Source organism: Chelonia mydas, chromosome 6, assembly GCF_015237465.2.
Source record: "Chelonia mydas isolate rCheMyd1 chromosome 6, rCheMyd1.pri.v2, whole genome shotgun sequence".
Lineage (NCBI taxonomy): Eukaryota > Metazoa > Chordata > Testudines > Cheloniidae > Chelonia > Chelonia mydas.
This window is the reverse complement of record NC_051246.2, coordinates 99587108-99608090: the sequence shown is the minus strand read 5'-3', so window position 1 is coordinate 99608090 and position 20983 is coordinate 99587108. Positions and strand designations below refer to the sequence as shown.

The 20983-nt window shown below is 46.2% G+C and overlaps 1 protein-coding gene and 1 long non-coding RNA gene across 5 annotated transcripts; one reads left to right on the top strand and one right to left on the bottom strand.

The window, feature by feature from the left end:
- Nucleotides 1-580: 580 nt before the first annotated feature.
- On the top strand, nt 581-11295 carry LOC122466286. The gene is made up of 5 exons (XR_006291684.1): nt 581-3619; nt 7249-7424; nt 7557-7598; nt 8281-8666; nt 10222-11295. It is a non-coding gene; the product is annotated as an uncharacterized LOC122466286 (long non-coding RNA).
- On the bottom strand, nt 3617-16357 carry GPR65 (G protein-coupled receptor 65). Of its 4 annotated transcripts, XR_006291683.1 has the most exons (3): nt 16037-16348; nt 4109-6919; nt 3617-4002 (listed from the first exon to the last, which is right to left on the bottom strand). XR_006291683.1 is itself a non-coding variant. In XM_037900804.2 (2 exons), exon 2 carries the CDS (start codon nt 6782-6784, stop codon nt 5774-5776), a length of 1011 nt encoding a protein of 336 aa, XP_037756732.1. In that variant the 5' UTR covers nt 6785-6919; nt 16239-16357; the 3' UTR covers nt 3617-5773. The 4 variants fall into 4 exon arrangements, 3 of the variants coding, with proteins under 3 accessions (XP_037756732.1, XP_007055994.2, XP_043405090.1); XM_037900804.2 differs by having other exon boundaries at nt 3617-6919; nt 16239-16357; XM_007055932.4 differs by having other exon boundaries at nt 3617-6919.
- Between the last annotated feature and the right edge of the window lie 4626 nt (nt 16358-20983).

The following is a 20983-nucleotide window of genomic DNA, read 5'->3' as shown; positions in this document are numbered from 1 at the left end:
CCCAAAGTAGGGGCTCCGCTTGTTCAGGGAAAGTCCCTGGTGGGCCGGGCCGGTTTGTTTACCTGCCGCATCCACAGGTTCGGCCAATCGCAGCTCCCACTGGCCGCGGGCCGCCGTTCTCGGCCAATGGGGGCTGCAGGAAGCGGCATGGGCCGAGGGATGTGCTGGCCGCCCTTCCTGCAGCCCCCATTCGCCTGGAGTGGCGAACCACGGCCAATGGGAGCTGCGATCGGCCGAACCTGTGAACGCAGCAGGTAAACAAACCAGCCTGGCCTGCCAGGGACTTTCACTGGACAAGTGGCGCCCCTACTTTGGGAACCACTGTCCTTGTGAGTGGGGAAGTATTGTCTCTTGGAGGCAACCAGGGGTGGTGGTTACTATTTCCCAGATTTTGGGGGGGGTAAGGACTCTATCTGGTACTGGTTTGTAATATTAAGAGGAACCCCTAGATATTGGACCTAGCCCTTGTTGCTGCTGACACCTCCTGGCAGAAGATGTAATTCTATATGTGACTGACAGTGCCTTGATTACAATGGTAAACATCTATATTGTTTACTTTTAATCACAACCACTTCTTTTTTTTTTTCATAATTAACACTAACAAATCACAACCAACATATTTATAAGGGTTTTATTCTTGAAGCTGTCATGAAATTACTAGTTTTGCTTCTTGTTCAGTGGAATAAGGAAATAGAATATTTTAACCTTCATACTCAAACCACATTTCCTGTTTCTCAAAAGTTAGATGTGTTTCATGGTGGCTGGGAGTTAAAGGAATGCTAATTTTGGAAATGAAAGCTACTGGCCTGATTAATCTCTCATGCACATCAACATAAATCTAGAGTAACTCAAGTGAAGTCAGTGGCGTTACACTGCTGTGAAAGTGACACTAGAGGAGAATCAGGCCTTGTTTTCTGGAGAGTGAGCCAGGTCACTTCTAAAATATTGTAAAGAATGTTCACAAAATATATTAGTAAAATCTGAAATGTAACTGAGTCAGCCTCAAGGTGACCTAATTCCCCGAAAAACTCATTACTTGCATAGAACTTGAGTTATACCTTTAACTGGGCTTACGGGACAATGATCCTGTCCTCAGTTAATTACTGATGTATAAAAATAACTCTGCTGTTGTGCAAACAATGCGACTGCTACTTACACTGAGCTTGAAGGTGCTGTGCAAATATTTCTTAATTATTTCTCAGCAGTCACACACCTTGTGAGTATTACCCTTTAACATTCTTATTCTGTAGCTTGGGAAACTGAGATGAAGAAAAGTTCAGTTTGGTGACTTATCTGAGACAATGCATTATCAAGGTCACATGTGCCAAGGCCATATCCAAGTCTCAAAGAAAGCCGAGATTAGAACTCATACATTTCTTGTTCCTTGTCCTGTATTCAGCCCACTTCACAGTACTGCCTTATAATTTTTTAGGCCTTTTGCCTGTTAGGAGGAATTTCCTTGCTTAGGGCAAAATTCTCCACTTGGATTTGCACTTGTTCTATGAATGCACTGTCCTCAGGAGTCCAATGCAGAATATGCAATAGCAATCTGTAATATGGATAAGTATGGTTAAGATGAATTCTTGGAGTTACAAGCATGGACCATGTTTGGAATGAATGAATTCAGGGAGGTATGAAGGTGGTAGCAATTACAGAGAGGCTGAGGGAATCCAGGCTTAGATGGTTTGGTCATGTAAAAAGAAGATCTGGAGAATATATAGGAAACAGGTTTTGAACTTAGAAATGAAGGGTAAGAGAGAGGTTGGAAAACCCAAAACTTGAATCTTGGATGGATGCCATACAACAGGATTTGATAAGCTGCAGGGTTTCTGAGGAACCGCTTTGAGACAGACTGGAAAAGGGAAGGACTTGAAGAGCGGACCCCATATGGATAGTTAAAAGAAGAATCTGTGGTATGGGTAAGAAATCTGCGGGGTGTGTATGTCCTGGGAAAGGATTTTTCTCTTAGTTGTTTCTCAGTGGTGAGTTGGAGCCAGTTCGCTAGAACCGGTTGTTATATTTAGAAGCCCTTTTAGAACCGGTTGTCCCTCATGGGACAACCGGTTCTAAAAGGGCTTCTAAATTTAACAACCGGCCAAAAGTGGCACCTTAGGCAGAGCAGAGGTGAGCTGAGGCAGGGAGGGCGCAAGGAGGTAACTCCGGAGGCGGGGGGGGGAAGCGTGCAGGGGAACCGCTCCCCGCCCCCACTCACCTCCGCCTCCCTGGGCCTGAGCGTGAAGCCACTGCCTGCTTCTCAGCCCTCCCAGGCTTCCCGTGCAAGTAGCTGATTCGCGGGAAGCCGGGGGAGGGGGCGGAGAAGCAGAGTGGGGCGGCGCGTTCAGGGGTGGAGGCGGAGTGGAGGTGAGCTGGGGCTGGGTGCGGGGCAGGGGAGGGGGGTGGATGGGGCAGGGGTCGGGGGGCATCAAGGAACGTGGGGGATTGGATGGGGGAGGAGTCCCCAGGAGGTGAGGGTGGGCCACAACGCCCTCGTGGGGTGAGGAGGGAACTGGTTGTTAAGATTTTGGCAGCTCATCACTGTTTCTATATTGCTGTCACTGCAATAACCCCATGTAAATATAAACAAAACACAGGCATTGCCCACTACCTTGCCATGTGAAAATGCTCCAGGCAAACTTGCCACATCTGAGGTGAGCAAACCTGGAGACATTGAATAAAGTAGAAAAAATGTATTTTCTCTCCCCCTACATTTTTTAGCTTTGTAATATTTATTCGACAAATACATCAATGATGTTAAGTTTAACACGTTGCATTCCCCACACTCCCAAAGCTCCCTTGAAGCTGGAATTTAGTCTTGGGCAGAGACACTGGGGCTGTCAAAGCAGCCAAAGGGAATTAGGCACCCAAATCCTATTGAAATTCAGTGGCAGTTGGACTCCAAGTCCTGTGGGCTCCTTTGAAAATTCCAGTCTCTATGCCTATTGTAAGCAAAGCTACATTATTTCTTCATCTCCAAATAGCTCCAAAACCGTTTGGGAAATTTAGTCAATTTCAGAGGTGATTCTGCAAAAACATATAGGTGTGACTATGCAAGCAGTCCCGGATCAGGCCCTTAGGTAGTACTGTGGGGAAATTAAAGGCCTGTAAAAGCTCAGGGCCAAATTCAGGCTTGTTGTAAGTAGTTTGGTTGCAACTCCAATGAATTCAGTCGAGATGTACCTGCTTACCGTAGATCTAAATTTGGCTAAGTCTAGGCTGATTTGGTTGCATTGGTTTGATTTTTCCCACCCTCTTTTTAATATAACACAGGAATTACATTTATAGCAACAGACATGTTATAATGTACTGTCCATCTTAGTATTGCAAAGTGCTATGGAAAGGGGTGGGGAGAAGCACTTCCCACACTTTATAGATGAGAAAATAGACATGGAGATCTTACACTGAGATCTACAGGGGCAGGCACCTGGGCAGCACCACGCTGAAGTCAGTGGAACTCCATGCGGATGCAGAGGCCCACCTGTGCAGAACACGGGGCAGGATCAGGACCTTAGTGACTTGCCAAGTGAGAGACTAGAAGGCCAGGAACAGAACCTAAGTCTTCTGAATCCCTCTGCAATACTCTATCCATGCTGCAACAGAGAGGGCGCTGCCTTGCCGCCAAGTGAGTGTTACAGCTGTTTTTTTTTTTCTTTTTTTCTTTCCAGTATGTGCTGAAAGATGTTTACATACTAAGGTATTGTAGCAAGGTTGTTCTCTTTCTGAGGGCAGCTCACAACGTTGGCCAGTTATCAAAGAACAGTACTTTTTTAATAGTTATGCTTTCCTGTAGCTGATCTTCTCAGGTGTCAACAGGCTCTGGTATGTGTTCAAAACAAGGCACATCAATGCAAATACAGTGGATGTGCTTCCTTTTTTCAGTTCTTCCAGGGTGATGAAATTTCTCGTTCACTTATGAAATGCATCATGTTCTCAGGCCAGCATTGGAACACTTTGATGAAACAACTAGCAGCGCTGCTTCCTGTGCTGTGCTGTGCTGTCCTTTCCCTGTCAACAGTAAAATTCAACCCATAACTTAAAAGGTTAAAAGAAAGTAATTGTGGAACAATTACACTGAAACGCAAACAGTTTGTGGAAGAGATACTGTACTCACATGAAGACTCACTCACTCCCTGATGCTGCTTTCAGGGGCCCAAGTCCTTTTGATATACAAATATACAGAGCAAGACTTTTTTTTTTTTTTTTAATGGAAAATTGGGATTTTGGCTAAGTGAGAAATTTTGCAGCAAAATACTTTCCGTGCACATTTTCTCTCTGTTGTTGTTGTTGGAAAACCGGATAAATGAACATTTTCAGCTGAAAAGTGAAGTTTTGGGGTGAAATGTTCAGTGGAACACCTCCTCCTGTTTTCTGAGAAGCTCTAAAAATCAGCACCTTCAAGTAGAAGTCACAGGAGACTCTCAGCACCACACAGAACCAAACCCATAGTTAGTATCTGTTCCACAGATTATTGCTAGATTCAGGTTTTTTAATAGTTTGGTTTTTTTTTAACCAGATTGACAGCCCTGAACACTGGAGTGTGGACCAATATCAATTCTCAGTGAACGGGTGTAAATCCAGTTACTCTGGCTTTAGACCATTATAACCAAGACCAGAATCTGGCCCTGTATTACTTTTTAGCCCCAGGAGAAGAACAGCGTGAGGATTAGTAGGTAAAAGTTTTTTCCTCCTGCTGTATCCCCATTGCTGTGCCTCTTTGTGTCCTGGAGACTCGGGACCACATTTCCACCAGCGTAAACAAGGAATAATTCCAACCGAGTAGTGTGAGGCCTTGTGTGTTTCAACAATAATTAACTTTTAATTATCTGAATCTGGATCTTCCTATTATAATGAAACTATCTCAAAAAGGGAAAGCATATCTATTAACAAAGACAAAAGCAGAGACTTTTTTGGCAAGCCTGTATAAATGTACACAGGTTTAAAACGTTGCTGAAGATATTGGGGGCTTCTAGAAACCTGCTTGTGAAAATTGCACCACCACATTAGAAGGTAGATTAGGATGAGTGTCCCACATAGTCACTCTGTCTGGCTACTGCAGTATAATTCCAGTCACACTTGTAACAGTTATCCCTGGAATTCTTAGTCCCCTTTTGCCTTTGGAATATGGTTTGTATGAAAAGACCAGGTATCTTCAAAAAAATCCCATGAGAGGATCCTTCCCCCCACAACCTTCATATGTATATTAAAATTGGAAAGCAAATAGATTCATAACCTTTCTGCCCTCTTCTTCGTGAGCGCGTGCATGCCTGGTTCAAGGTGTATAGAATAAGATAAGGGGGAGAGTTTTGTGGGTGCCACTTGTTAAATTATTGGCAGCACAGCACAAGGTGATTCCTGTTTGATTTCCAGATTTGTTTTTCACTGGTTAGAACAATGACACTGGGCCTGCCTCTCCACTCCAGTTATGTACTGGTGCAACTTCACTTGCTTCAGTGACTTGCCCTGGTCACATAATGAATCCCTATTAGATCCTCCAATAATAGAACCCATGAGTCCTGACTCACATTCACCTCCATTAGATCACTAGACCATATACTTGCCCTTGCATGGTATATGTAAAGCAAGAAAATATAATGGCTGAATTTCCCCCTCAGTTACACCCATGCCACTCCACTGATTTCACATTATTTTGAATACTATGCAGCTTCAGTGGTGTTTCTTGGGTGTAAATGAGGAAAGAATTTGGCCTGTCTCATCAATTATATAGTTCTTTGGCAGTTCACTGTATTGGGCATTTTGGACAAAAGTTCATTTTCACTTAAAGGTCTGTAGATGACTTAGGTGTCACTGCTGTAGAATTCTTTTTAATAGTACTAGTCATAGTAACATCTGTTGGCTGCTGTAACTCAGATTGCCGCACACACAAGCAGCGCTTGAGCAAGTTCAGGATATCTGTTCTCCCAGTTTCACTCACAAAGCAGTACAGAATTGGGTCAGCAATACAGTTGAAACTTGTTAAGGCCTGTGTAATTCTATAAGGCTTAAACATATGGACAAAGTTGACATTGTTCGGCTCATTGATGCTGCGAATCAGCAACACAGCATGGTAGGGAGTGAAGCAAAAGAAGAAAGTAATGGTGATGCTCAATAGCAGCTTCTTGATTTTCTTTTTTTCTCTGTCTTCTGTGGCTTGATTACGCCTCACAGCATGGTAGATTTTTTGGTAGCAAAACAGCATGATTGCCAAAGGGATCATGTATCCTGAGCATATCCGGAAGATGTTTAGTATGGCTTGCCATTTTTCCAAAGGATATTTATCATAACATAAGACATGGCTAGTGGAATTGCAAACTTGAGTGAATGTTTCATCCTTCACCAGAATCATACAGTTCAGGCTGGTTTCCAAAACCCAAATAAAGATGCTAACAAGCGAGGCAAATCTACTTGTGCGCAGGTGTTGGAACCTGAGAGGGTGAACTAATGCCAGGTATCTATCAACGGAGATGCAGGTGAGGAAGGCTGCACTGGTGTAAAAATTCATGTACATAAGGAAGGCAGAAATCTGGCAAAGCAAAGCAGAGAATCGCCAGCTATCTTGATGCCAAGTGTAATCAATCCACAGAGGCAAGGTCAGAGTGTATAGGAGATCAGCTAGGGATAAACTGAAGAGGTATATTGCTAACTCATTTTTTTTCCTCACTTGTATACAAGATACACAGAGGAATGTGCAATTGACAGGAATACTGACGACAATCACAATGATGTAAACAAATGGAAACAAGTTCTTATCCAGATTGTAATCTTCAATGCACTCAAGAGTGCTATTCATTGTCCCCTCCTTAGAACAATCATCGAGTTAATTCCAGCTTGGATACAGAAGAGCAAGCTCTGTAGTCTTACTTTCTTCTGCTAATTTCCCAGGGCACAACGACAAGGATCCCATCCACTGCACTGAAATTTCTTTCTGTTGCAAGAAAAAATAATCATTTGGTTGATCATTCAGTTAACCTGGTACACAAAAATGCAGTGGTCCTTTGAAAGCTCTAAGCCAATGCAGGAGTAAAGGAACTAGACTCATAGGACTTGATTCTCATAGGGGCCAGTTGCTGCTCCCTGATTCAAAGCTGTCTAGCTTTGGCACAAATAGGGTTGTACAGGGGCTGCCCCCAAATTATGCCAGTGGAGGAGCAGGCATAGTGGAGTGGTTCTGTGCTGTGCCCCCTCCTCTCCCTGTCCCACCCATGCACCACCCTTCTAATGTCCCTGACACATCTCTTCCTTCCCCTTACACAGAGGATCAAGGAGGTGGCTGACACAGATAGCAGCAGAGTCTCCTGCACTAGCTTCAAACCAGTGGGGAGTTCTTGTGTGCAGGCGACATTCTTCACTGGCCTTTTCTGGATACTTTAAAGCCACTCTGCGCTGTCTACACAGCGACATTAAGAAATAACTAACAGACTTGCGATCAGGTCAGTTTCATGACTCAGTGTAATTCCTGTAGCTTCAAATAATTAATTCCAAGATCAGAATCTATGCTGTCCTAATGCACGGGACAATCTCCCAGTTACTATTCATGAAGTCAGCACCTTCTGCTCTTTCAGATCCCTTCGAAGACCTCCCTTCTGTCATGTTGCCTAAATGAAGTAAGTTTATTTTCTTGTTTAAAAAAGAAAAGGATTCCCATTTACTTCAATGGGCTTTGGATCAGGCCCATAGCGAATGTAGTACCAACATCAAATCAAGCTTGAATAGGTGACACAATTTCAAAGGCACATCAGGGGCAGGGCCGCATGGAAGGGGTGGAGTTGGGGCGGGTCTGGGGGTCGAGCACTCAGGGGAAAGTGGGGAAGTCGGTGCCTTTGGTGGACACTACCTTTGTTGACCCTAATTGTCCTCCTGCAGTTATCCCACAATGCCTGACACTGACTGCTGTGGACACGCCACTGCCCGGGGTCACAGAGACCATAAGCCCCCTGCATTTAAAATCTGAGAATTTTTGAAATGCCTTTTCCTGGTTGTCCATCTTGGTGAGCACACCTCTGTCTGCTCTCCAATGTTATGTGCAACTGCCCAGCTGACTAAGCTGGCTACATGCTACTACATGCTGAAGTAGACAGGAGGTACTGGATCTCTTGGACTGATGAGGAGGGATAGCTCAGTGGTTTGAGCATTGGCCTGCTAAACTCAGGGTTGTGAGTTCAATCCCTGAGGCGGCCATTTGGGATCTGGGCCAAAAATTGGGGATTGGTCCTGCTTTGAGCAGGGGGTTGGACTAGATGACCTCCTGAGGTCCCTTCCAACCCTGATATTCTATGATTCTAACAGGCTGTGCAGAGACAGCTCTGAACCAGGTGTAGCAATGTCAGTATCTATGAGCAGATTGCTTGGAGGATGCAGGAGAAGGGGTACAACTGGGATCAGCAGCAGAGCCACGTGAAAGCCAAGGAGTTGTGGCAGGCACACTAGGAGGCCAACACAGAGCTGCTGCTCTTACAAAGAGCTGTATGCCATACTTGATGGCTACCCCACACACCACGGTAAATACCTCCAAGGAGCTTGAATCACAGGCCTCTGCCGTGAACAACAAGGAGAAGGAGGTGGACAAGGAAGAGGTGTACGGGGGACCGACGAGTGGGGGCCTAGCTGTGCTGAAACCAGGCGCTGTTCTTGACTCCACTGCAGTCCAGCCAGTGTCTGCAGTCGAACCTTGGGTAAATAAATTTCCCATTACAGTTATGGCTTCCACAACTTAGCAGGACCCAGTGATTGACTTTTCATTAATTTACTTGCACTAGAAGAGGTGGCAGTACAAAACAGAGAGGTAGAGTTGCTGTCTGCTTTTCATTCCCTTCTAGAGTTGGGCTGGGGGCGGGGGTGGACCGTGCAAAGTACCATATATACTCGTTCATAAGCCAAATTTTTTTTAGTAAAAAAGGAAAGCATCAGAGAAGGGGGTCGGCCTATGAATGGGTAGAGAGAGGAAGAGGTGGGACACAGCCCCTCCCTCCCCAACAGAGGGGGCAAGGAAAGCAGCACAGCCAGCAGAGCTAGAAGGGAAGAGGCGGGCCCAGAGTCTCTCCCCTTCTGGCCACGCTGCTCTCCCCGCAGCCTCCGAAGCAGCTGCAGCTGTGCCACTTGGCCCCGGCCACCAGAACAGGCTGTGGCCGCAGCCCCCGGCCCAGCCCGCTGGAACAGGCTGCAGCCACGCCGCCCAGTCTGGCCCGCCGGAGCACAGTGCGGCTGTGCTGCCCAGCCTGCCAGAGCAGCTCCAGCCAGGCCAGAGACATCCTCCCCGGCCCGCCCCAGCTAAAATGGGAAGGGATGGGATGGGGAGAGTGTGGGGGGTCCCAGGCTACAGGTGGGGTCAGATGGGAGGTGGTCACAGGGGTTACTCCCCTAACCCCCAGCTTCTCCCACCCCCCAAAATTTCCCAACCAGTTGCTGTCCCGGCCCATCAGGGTAAGCAGCTGGCAGGCCGGGACACTCTGTTTACTTAGGTTTACCTCTGTGCCTGCGGACGCTTGAGGTAAACAAACGCTCTCGGCCCGCCAGTGGCTTATCCTGATGGCCCGGGAGCCAAAGTTTGCTGACCCCTGAATTATAGTGTCGACTTATGAATGGATCATAAAAATTTTCCATTTTTACTTATCCATCTTGAGGGGCTCAGCTTATAAACGAACCGGGTTACGATCAAGTATATACGGTAGTTTATGTACACAAGGATGTCCCTTTAATCCTCCTGACAGACCTCAATGAAACTTCCATGGGGGTACACTGCAATCCTCTCCCAGAGGTTTCTAGGGATGGTGGCTTTATTTTTGCCTTTGAGGTAGAATACTTTCCCATTCCAGTCAGCAATAACTTTGGCAGGCCCTATTGCCTTAAAGAGGTAGCATACGGGCTCAGGCAACTTCGGGATAACAGAAGTAGCTGTGCTCTTTTTGCCTTTGTTACTCTCAGGAGTGAGAGATCAGCTAAAATCAACACTACCTGTGGAAAATGGTGCCCGTATTCAGTGCCATTGCCCTATACTCATAGTTTCATGCCACTGAGCAATTCCCTACTCGGTTCTCTCACCCCTGGCGGGTCATACTCCCCATTGCTTGAACTGAGAGTGGCACTGGGCACGAGCACTCCAAAGTAGAAGTGTCAATAAGCATGTCTTGTTTAACACTTTAGGGGAGCAAGGGAAGGAGGGAGTTCTGAATCTTAAGTTTTGCTTTCCATTCCTACTATACTGACAATGGTACCACTGTGTTTTATCAGTAGTTGCAGCTGCTGTGGCCTTGAGAGGGACCCTCCACACCAGTGGAAGGACTGACCCAGATAAGGAAGAGAAAAGAGAGTACACAGGAGGACATTTTCTGTGAGATCCTGCAACCAAATGCTGCATCAGACCATGAGCTGAAGGTCTGGAGGGTCAATATTGCTGACTGTGTGGAGAAGAAAAAAGTGGACAGCTGAAAGGCCCAGGAGTCCCAGCAGGAAAAGGAGAGGGAGATGCAGCAGGACATAATGAAGCTTCTCTGGCAGCAAACACAGATGCTGCAGACTCCCATTGTGACAATCCTGGGCTCGACTTCCAATGCAGTTTGTGGAGAATTGCAGCATAGCGCTTTCCTACACCTCCCTCAGCATTCCACATGGCCTCAGGACCCACACGCCTACGCCTACCCCTACCACTCCACCCCGGGGGAAAGCATGGACAGCTACAGCTGCATGTATACATCAGCTGTGGCTCTCACAGGTCAGTGTATGTTGCTACAATGGACATCAGTGTTCCTTCCTCTTGTTTGTTTATTAAGGTTCCTCAATTTGTTTAAGTTAAAATGGATTTACTTGTAAATTCTTCAGATTTTATTTTTTTTTTTTTGGAGCTGTCTTTGTAAGTAAATAAAAATCCTTTGTTTTGAAAGCAATTAATCTTTAATAGTTTACAACACATGATGTGTAAAGCCTGCCGCCAGTGAAAGTAGTGGTCTTGTATTCTCACAACCCATAGGATCAGTGCCAAACAGGGTAGTCATCATAAATGTGCACCAAGCACTCCAGCATTAATAGGTGTACTGTCGGTGATACAGGTGTGCAGAAAGCACCACACAATTCCTGCAGCCCCAGGTTGAGCACAGTACACCACAGAATGTTACTGTGGCTCACTGTGCTCTTTCAAAGCTTCCCTAAGCCATGAACTCATTTGATAGCCCTTGTGTCCAGCTGTTCGAACTCAGCAGAAAAGCTGCTCCATGCCAGGGAACAAGTTTTCACCTTTTGCTTCACAAAATTATGCAGGACCCAATAAGCAGCTATTGCCATTGGGGTATTTTTGAACTGAGAATGACAGTTGCATGTGCTCTTTCAATCTACCAAAAGCACATTCAACTGTCATTCTGTACCTGCTGAATCTTTCCTTGGTGCTGAAGAGATGGGTAGAGTTGTGAAGGGAGATGAACAGAGGACATTTTTCTATGGCTGAACTTTAGAAAATGAAGCACTGCATAGTGATCTCCCCGCCTACATCTGAGGCTCCCACCTGTGGCACGAAAAGCTCTGGGAGAGTCTTGTTCTAATGTGAAACTTTCCAAAGTTATGACAGGTTTCAGAGTAGCAGCCGTGTTAGTCTGTATTCACAAAAAGAAAAGGAGTACTTGATTAGTCTCTAAGGTGCCACAAGTACTCCTTTTCTTTTTCCAAAGTTATATGCTTCTGCCTGGATCATAGAAATCAACAATGGGAAAGACCTGTTAGATCATATTGGCTCATTCCCAACAAATATGTGAAGGGAAGGTTTTGTGGCTAAATCCCAGAACTAGCTGGTAAAACACTGAGGCTGTATTTTCCCTTCTCAGTTGCAGATTTCCTATGTGACTTTGGGCAGACAATCATAAGACTGGAAGGGACCTTGAGAAGCCATCTCGTCTAGTTCCCTGCACTCATAGCAGGACTAAGTATTATCTAGACCACTCCTGACAGGTGTTTGTCTAACCTGCTCTTAAAAATCTCCAATGATGGAGATTCCACAACCTCCCTAGGCTATTTATTCCAGTGCTTAATCACCCTGATGGTTAGAAAGTTTTTTTCTAATGTCCAGCCTAAACCTCCCTTGCTGCAATTTAAGCCCATTGCGTCTTGTCCTATCCACAGACGTTAAGAAGAACAAATTTCCCCCCTCCTCCTCGTAACAACCTTTTATGTACTTGAAAACTGTTATGTCCCCTCTGTCGTCTCTTTTCCAGACTAAACAAACCCAATTGTTTCAATCTTCCTGCATAGGTCATGTTTTCTAGATCTTTAATAATTTTTGTTGCTCTTTTCTGGACTTTCTCCAGTTTGTCCACATCTTTCCTGAAATGTGGCATCCAGAACTGGACACAATACTCCAGTTGCGGCCTAATCAGCGTGGAGTAGAGCGGAAGAATTACTACTTGTGTCTTACTTACAACACTCTGCCTAATACATCCCAGAATGATGTTCGCTTTTTTTGGAACAGTTACACTGTTGACTCATATTTAGCTTATGGTCCACTCTGACCCCCAGATCTCTTTCCGCAGTACTCCTTCGTAGGCAGTTATTTCCCATTTCAATGGAAGAAAGTCTTTTTTTTTTTTTTCTTTTTTCTTTTTTTTTCCGACTGGAGAATACCTTAGTCTCGGAAATTAGAAAAGCCCAAGCAGAGTCTGACTAATGGTTTTGTGTTATGAACAGTAAGGCATATGCGCTCATTTCAACAAATACTACTTTAGCCACTAACCACCAGCTTAATCTCCTTTGAAGCATCTGCAACAAGCACATTTCACCATGATTCCTAAATTTCTAATTCAAAAGATCCAACTAATTACTATGAGCAATTTTCAGTATCTGTGCTACGCTGCTGTAAATAAATGGCTCTGCACAGTGATGAGCTGCCAAAATCTTAACAGCCAGTTCCATATAAAAAGTTCTGGTTTAAGGGATGTGCCACAGTATGTATTTTTTTGGACTATACGGTTACCATACGTCCGTATTTTCCCGGGAGGAATTTTTAAAATTTAAATTTTTAAAAATTCCTCCCGGACGGCGATTTAAGACCCAAAAAGCCTGACCTGTCCGGGAAAATACGGGTGTGTGTTAACCCTGCCTAAAGTTTTTTTTTTTTTTTTTTTTTTTAAAAGATGGGCCTGAACTAGAAATGAGCTCCGTTTCACGTGTGTGGGTCCCCGCCATGCCCTGGGGGTGTGCTAGGGTGACCAGATGTCCCGATTTTATAGGGACAGTCCCGATTTTGAGGTCTTTTTCTTATATAGGCTCCTATTACTCCCCACCCCCTGTCCTGATTTTTCACACTTGCTGTCTGGTCACCCTAGGGTGTGCATATGTGTGGGTCCCAGCTGCTCCCTGCCCCCCTCATTGAAGCAGGTGTGCAGGGTTACTGCCCTGGGAACTGCAGGGCACCAGTGGACGTGGGGCCAGCTGCAGACGGGGGCGTGGACCAGGGCTAGCTGGAGGCAGGAGGTGCAGGGCTGGCTGCAGGCAGGGCAGGGGGTGCGGAGCTGGCTGGAGACAGGAGGGTGCAGGGTTGGCTGGCGGCAAGAGGGTGTGGGGCTGGCTGGAGGTTGGGGCTGGCTGGAGACAGGGGGTGTGGGGCGGGCTGGCTGGCTTCGGGCAGAGCTGCAGGGGGGTGCAGCAGGGGTTGGCTGGAGACAGGGGAGGGGGTGCGTGCGGCAGGGGTTGGCTGGAGACAGGGCCAGGGGTGCGGGGCTGGCTGGAGGCGGGGGCTGGCTGCGGGCGCGCGGGGCTGGCTGGAGGCGGGGGCTGGCTGCGGGCGCGCGGGGCTGGCTGGAGGCGGGGGCTGGCTGCGGGCGCGCGGGGCTGGCTGGAGGCGGGGGCCGGCTGCTGGGGTGGCTGCGGGTAGGGGGTGCAGAGCTGGCTGGAGGTGGGGTCCAGCTGCGGGGGTGGCAGGGGGTGCGGGGCTGGCTGCGGGCAGGGGGTGTGGGGCTGGCTGCAGGGATGGCTGGAGGCGGGGGTTGGCCGCGGGGGTGGCAGGGGGTGCGGGGCTGGCTGCGGGCAGGGGGTGTGGGGCTGGCTGGAGGCGGGGGCTGGCCGCGGGGGGGGGGGGGGGGGCTGGCTGGGGGCGGGGGCTGGCTGGAGGTAGCTGGCTGCGGGGGTGGCAGGGGGTGCGGGGGTGGCTGGAGACAGGGGCTGGCTGCGGGCAGGGGGTGCGGGGGTGGCTGGAGGTAGGGCAGGGCAGTGGGTGCGGCAGGGGCTGGCTGCGGCCAGGGGGTGCGGGGGCGGCTGGAGAGAGGGGCTGGCTGCGGGCAGCGTGGTGGGTGCTCACGGGGAGAGCGGCTCGGAGCAGCCCGAGCATCAGGATGCAGCCCAGGCCCAGCAGAGCAGCCGGGGACCCTCCAGGCAGCAGCGGGAGCCCCAGGGCCTGGGGTTGGGGGAGCAGCAGCAGCAGCAGCAGCAACAGGGCTCGTGCCCAGGGCCAGGAGATAGCCCACATGGCTCCTGCAGTGCAGCGCCCCCGGCAGCCAGAGGAGGAATTACATCACTTCCCGGCCGGAGCCCATCAAAGCCTCCTGCAGGGAAGCGGGTTAACAACCGGTTCTAAAACTGCTTCCAAATTTAACAATGCGAACCGGTGCAAACTGGCTCCAGCTCACCACTGGCTCTGCGGGTAAAATAAGCGATTAGAGGACTGTGTTGCAAAAGCTGCAAGATCTATAAGGGCTGTTGCTACAGTGGTTCTTTGCAAAATAGTAGTAAAGCAGCCAGAAGTTGTAGGTGCTGCTAGTTGACCTGAAATGCCTGTTTCCTATCAGACCCATGTTGAAAATTATATTGTTTCAGGTGTTTAAAATGAGAGATGGATTCAAATTGAAACCCTCTCACAATAATACCTCCCAAATCTAGATTTCGATCTGAATTTTGCAAATGGTCCCTATCTTTAGAATGAGCAGATTCAAAAACTCAAGTCTGAACCTTGACAAAATTTTGGATGTTTGAAAACTGGATTTTTATGGGACTCTTTATGCTTGAGCCCATATTTACTGTTTACTTAAAATGCATCCTATACTAATATGGTATCTCTTGTGCCCCATGCTTAAAAAAGCACCTTCTTTCATGAATTGTTAAATTATACTCACAACTGTTACAAATGTTGTCTATCTTTATTAGGGAGCCAGGGACATCTCCAAAGAATTAACTTCCATTAACTCTGAGATATGCTTACAAGACAATTTCATAAAGCAATAAATTGGCTAATGCATAAGTAACACAGAGGTCATTGGTTTGCTAGGATGTAGTTCACACATTTGTCTATTACTATGATTTTGCTATACCTTATATAAGCAAATTTTTGATATTGTACATTTAGAGAGAGAAATTATGTGAAATACAATATATATGGTACTAGAAACATTAATAAACCACTTTCCAGAGCATCTTGTCTTCAGTCTCTCTTGCTTAGTTTGTAAACTCTTTGGGGCAGAGACTGTTTGAATTTTTTTGTATAGTACACGGCTGTGAATATTGGTGCTAAACAAATAATAAAGAATAATAACCAGATGAGCTGCTTTAACTCCTTAGCCATGATGATGCTGGGGAAACATAGTGATGGAAACTCTATACAGTAGAACCTCAGAGTTATGAACTGACCATACATCTCATTTGGAACTGGAAGTACACAATCAGGCAGCAGCAGAGACACAAACACATGAAAAAAAGGAAATACAGCACAGTACTGTGTTAAACGTAAACTATTAAAAAAAGGGAAAGCAGCATTTTTCTTCTGCATAGTAAAGTTTCAAAGCTGTATTAAGTCAACGTTCAGCTGTAAATTTTTGAAAGAACAACCAAACATTTTGTTCAGAGTCATGAACATTTCATAGCTGCGAACAACTGCATTCCTGAGGTGTCCGCAACTCTGAGGTTCTACTGTACTTTGTAATCTAAAAACTCATCTGAAAATATTTTCATTATTTCCCCTGCTCCTCTACAAACAATAGAGGCTTTTAACTCTGCCAGTTCTTTAAGAGCAATAAACCATGTCCACCAGGTTGGAGTAGTGTCTTAAATCACCCCGTCTTTGGAAAGATTCACTCACCTTTCTGCCTTGTGCCTCATGCACGTTGGTACTATAGCATCAGACAATCTCTCTCCATACCCTTGTATGTCTCAGTGTTTAGCAGTTCTGTCTGATGTTGTCAGCATCACATTCATGGAGAACCAGGAGGAGAACTCTACTAGAGGATAATGTTGCTGATAAAAGTTATGCCCTGCTGGTTTCTTAGATGTTCTGGACTTACCTGGCAAGCCATGTATTCCGGTGTTGCAGTTTTTACTGTGATGCCATAACTACTGTGAACAGGAGCTGGTTTTGAAAGAGGAAACTACAGCAAAGAGTGCCCCTAAAGAAACAGGAAACGGCTATGCACATCTTTAATAGAGAATACACCAATGAGAGAGCAGCTCAATAGATAGGATGAATGTATTCAGATTTGAAAAAAAAATCCGCATTACTTTTCAGGCACAAATTTTTGCCTTCCACTTTGTCCTATTAATCTTGGTTTGGCAGCAAGAACATGGGCAAAATGACTGAATAAGCCAGCGTGTCCAAACTTTGCCCATCTGAGGTTGCCTTGGCAACTTTACAGGAGCCCAAGGTCAGCACCTGATTTCATAAAGTGGAGTATATTGCGGCCACCCTTATCTATGCTACTGATGTGGAGTCTGCAGAGATGACAGCTCCACAGATACAGTGTTTCATCTTTTAAACTTTAATATGCCAAAAATCAGAGGTTCTTACTTCAACAAGCAGGATTATATCCTCAGTATCAGACATGCATTTTTTATTCCAGACTTTCTGTGGCAACTTCCCATTGAATCAGAGCAAAGCCTGAGTATAAACTGGAAAGGATCTAAGGGTTCGGCCCAACAAGAATCAACTCATTTCAAAAGCTGTAAATACGGATTTAAAAATTGTATTTATATTCACCCAGTTACAGGGTCAAGTCATTCAATGGGAGTTTTGCTTCAGTAAGGACTACAGGATTTGACCCACAGCATGAAAGTATAATATATGTAATATACACAAAGTGTAAATGTATATAGAATTATCATTTCCTATCAATTTAAACTAGGACCTGCTTCCACTGAAGTTTAAAAGGAGGAAGTTCAGGCCCTTTGAATCTTTTAACAAATAATCCTGGCTTAATGTGACTATTGCACAGTTGGCTAACTTGTACAGATCCTCTTTTTTTCCCTCTGTGGGTAAGACAATTTGGTTTTGTATACATTAATTTTCATAACATCTGAGTCTGGGTGGGAGTGATTCACTTCTGCATTTGGGAAACTGGTACAACTTCACACCAGATTTCTACACACTGGGTAACACAAACAGATGGCCTGTTTGCTGAGTCAGGTGAAATGTTAGGAGAAATGAAATATAGGTCTTGGTGGCATATTTTAAAACCCTGAACTAGGATAAACAGCAAGTACAGGCTCTGTTGAATCAGAAGACAATGCCAGAGAGCTCTTTTCTGTTTGCTTCAAAGATTTGGATCCTGTTTTCCAGCCAGAACGAGACACAACATTTTCATAAAAACAAGGAGTCCGGTGGCACCTTAAAGATTAACAGATTTATTTGGGCATAAGCTTTTGTGGGTAAAAAACCACTTCTTCAGATGCATGGAGTGAAAATTACAGATGCAGGCATTATGTAATAACACATGAAGAAAAGGGAGTTGCCTCACAAGTGGAGAACCAGTGTTGACAGTGCCAATTCGATCAGGGTGGATGTAGTCCTCTCCCAATAATAGATGAGGAGGTGTCAATTCCAGGAGAGGCAAAGCTGCTTTTGTAATGAGCCAGCCACTCCCAGTCCCTATTCAAGCCCAAATTTAATGGTGTTAAATTTGCAAATGAATTTTAGTTCTGCTGTTTCTCTTTTGAGGTCTGTTTCTGAAGTTTTTTTGTTCAAGTATAGCTACTTTTAAATCTGTTCTAGAATGTCCAGGAAGATTGAAGTGTTCTCCTACTGGCTTTTGTATGTTACCATTCCTGATGTCTGATTTGTGTCTATTTATTCTTTTATGTAGGGACTGTCCGGTTTGGCCAATCTACATGGCAGAGGGGCATTGCTGGCATATGATGGCATATATAACATTAGTAGATGTGCAGGTGAACGAGCCTTTGATGGTGTGGCTGATGTGGTTGGGTCGTTTGATGGTGTCGCTAGAGTAGATATGGGGACAGAGTAGGCAATGAGGTTTGCTCCAGGGACTGGTTCCTGGGTTAGTGTTCCTGTGGTGTGGTGTGTAGTTGCTGGTGAGTATTTGCTTCCGGTTGGGGAGCTGTCTGTAAGCAAGGACTAGCCTGCCTCCCAAGGTCTGTGAGAGTGAGGGATCATTTTCCAGGATAGGTTTTAGATCGTTGATGTGCTGGAGAGGTTTTAGCTGGGGGCTGTACGTGGTGGCCAGTGGTGTTCTGTTATTTTCCTTGTTGGGCCTGTCCTGTAGTAGGGGATTTTTGGGTACCCATCTTGCTCTGTCAATCTGTGTCCTCGCATCCCCAGGTGGGTATTGTAGTTTTAAGAATGCTTGATAAAGATCTTGTAGGTGTTTGTCTCTGTCTGAGGGATTGGAGCAAATTTGGTTGTATTTTAGGACTTGGCTGTAGACAGTGGATAATGTGATGTGTCCTGGATGGAAGCTGGAGGCATGTAAGTAAGTATAGTGGTCAGTAGGTTTCCAGTATAGGGAAACATATATATGGTATAACATTTCCATACATGGTGTTTGCAGTGATGGGTTGGATATATTAAACATAAAATCACTGATCAGTTTCAGACTGAAGGATGCCTACAAAATGGGGTACAGACACTGGCCCCCAGTATGGCAGTTGGGTGGTTTTCTGCAAGCTGGGATGGCGGGCAGATCAGGACATTATTCTAAAGGAAATCTCAGTCAATCTTGCATTCTGCTCACTGACAGAAACATTCTCTAGCTTCAAGAGATTCTGACTCACCTTTCGCCTGCCCATTGTGGACTCAAGATGAAATTGGTGGTAGCTCAGTTTTTCTGTTAAAGGTTCTTATTGTGCAGTGAGAGAGAAGCAATTTGTTTTTATCATTGTAAAATGTTCAGATTGCTGTCTGTTTTTTTTTTCTTGTATGATGTTGTATACTAGCTACTATTATCAGAAAAGGAAGCCGAAAAGGAGATGATGCATCATACGCTGTAAAAGAACACACACTTCTCATTGGTGCCTGCTTGTATCAGGACTGAATTTGTCCAGTGTCTGTGTCCCAAATTATCAACTGCCATTCAAAGAGATGCTGTCACTGTTGGATTGGGCATTTGTCATTGAAAAAGAGAAATGGAAAAGAAAAAAACCCCTGATTTACTGTCTGTAAAATCCTTTACAAAGGAAATAAATGGCAAGTGTTTTGTTTAAAGTGTAAGCAGAGTCAGGATGAGCTCCACCCTGACATCTGGTGGTGAGGTGTGGCAAGTTGTGAAAAAGAACTTCAGGGGCCGATCTCATTTGCATACGCACACCCACTCTGCCTAGAATGAGGCCATAGCTGCCCAAATGGTCACTTTGGCTGCTGTGGGATCCCCAGTGTCTCTGTTATTGGGGCAGGAAGAATAAATTATTACCCTGATTATGGGAATCAAGGACAGTGGAACTGTCCTTGGCCTTTTGTTATGATGGAAGGACTCGCCATCAACTAAGTAGCACTCGCTAGGCAAGGGATATGGGTTCCAAAACTCTGTGAATAGCAAGAGGCTGGGGATAGGTATTAATGCTTGGTGGCATAGGCCCCCTGGTGAGGGCCTTACATGCTAATTGCACTTCCTCCTCTCTCCACTGTGGAATATCAGAGCTAATTTTGATTTCATTAGGAGTCTAGTTACAGGCTGCTGAGCTGAATTCACTTTGGGCTAATGGTGCACCAGTACTGAGGCTCCCCTACTACAAGCTGAAATCACAAAAGAGCTAAACTTACTAAGAGCTGAAATCACTGAGTGTTGTGTTAAGTAGTGGGGGAGCCTGAACATATATGGAGGAGCAGTTGGCGGGACGGCGAGCAGAGCGGCTTGTGGAGCAGAGCAGTTGGCGGGATGGTGAGCAGAGCAGAGCGGTTTGTCGGATGCCTAGAGCAGCTCATGGGATGGCTGGCAGAGCAGAGCCCCATGGAGAGGTGGGGCCATCAGCTTTGGACCAGTTAAGGTGCCCCTTAACCCCCCAGGTTGGGAGGTAAAACTCTGCAGATAAACTTTCCAAGTCTGGGGCTGCCCCTGACCAAGGACAGAGACTTTTGGGTCATTGGACTTTTGGGACTTTGGGTGATTTTGGGTTGCTGGACTCAAGAACCAAAGGGAAAGGACATGTCCCAATGTACTTGGGGTGGGTTTTTTTGCTCATGGGTTGTGTTAGGAATCCTGTTGGTGGTGTTTCCCCAACATAGTGCCACATTGTTTCTCTCTGTTATTAAAAGGCTTTTTGCTACACTCAGACTATGTGCTTGCAAGAGGGGAAGTATTGCCTCTTGGAGGTGCCCAGTGGGGGTGGTATATATTTGTCCCAGGTCACTGGGTGGCGGCTCGAGCCGGTTTTGCATTGTGTTATTGGAATGGAACCCTGAGATACTGAACCCGGCCCTTGTTGCTGCCAACTCTGACAAGCAGAAGGGTTACAAAAGCCTTAATATTTTTATTTAGTTTTGGATTAATAAGTGCCTCCCTCATACATCCCTGCAGTGCATGTACAAAAGCTAAAAGCAACAAATGTAATTTATTGGCAGCACAGGCGCTGACTTCTGCTTTTTCCCGGTGGGTGCTCCACCCCCACTCGGTGGCTCCACTCCCGATCAGCCTCTTCCTCCGAAGCCTCACCCTCGCTCTGCCTCTTCCCACCTCCTTCTTCCCCCTCCCCCGAGGCCCCTGCTGCCTGCCGCTTGCTCCTCTCTGCCCCCTCTCAGTGCCTCCCAATAGCCGCTTGCTGCTCCGCTGGCCATCCTGGGGCTCGTTGAACAGCTGCTCTGTGG

What these genes read in the sequence shown, in the direction of transcription:
- GPR65 (XM_037900804.2), bottom strand. Translation starts at nt 6,784, where the DNA reads ATGAATAGCACTCTTGAGTGCATTGAAGATTACAATCTGGATAAGAAC.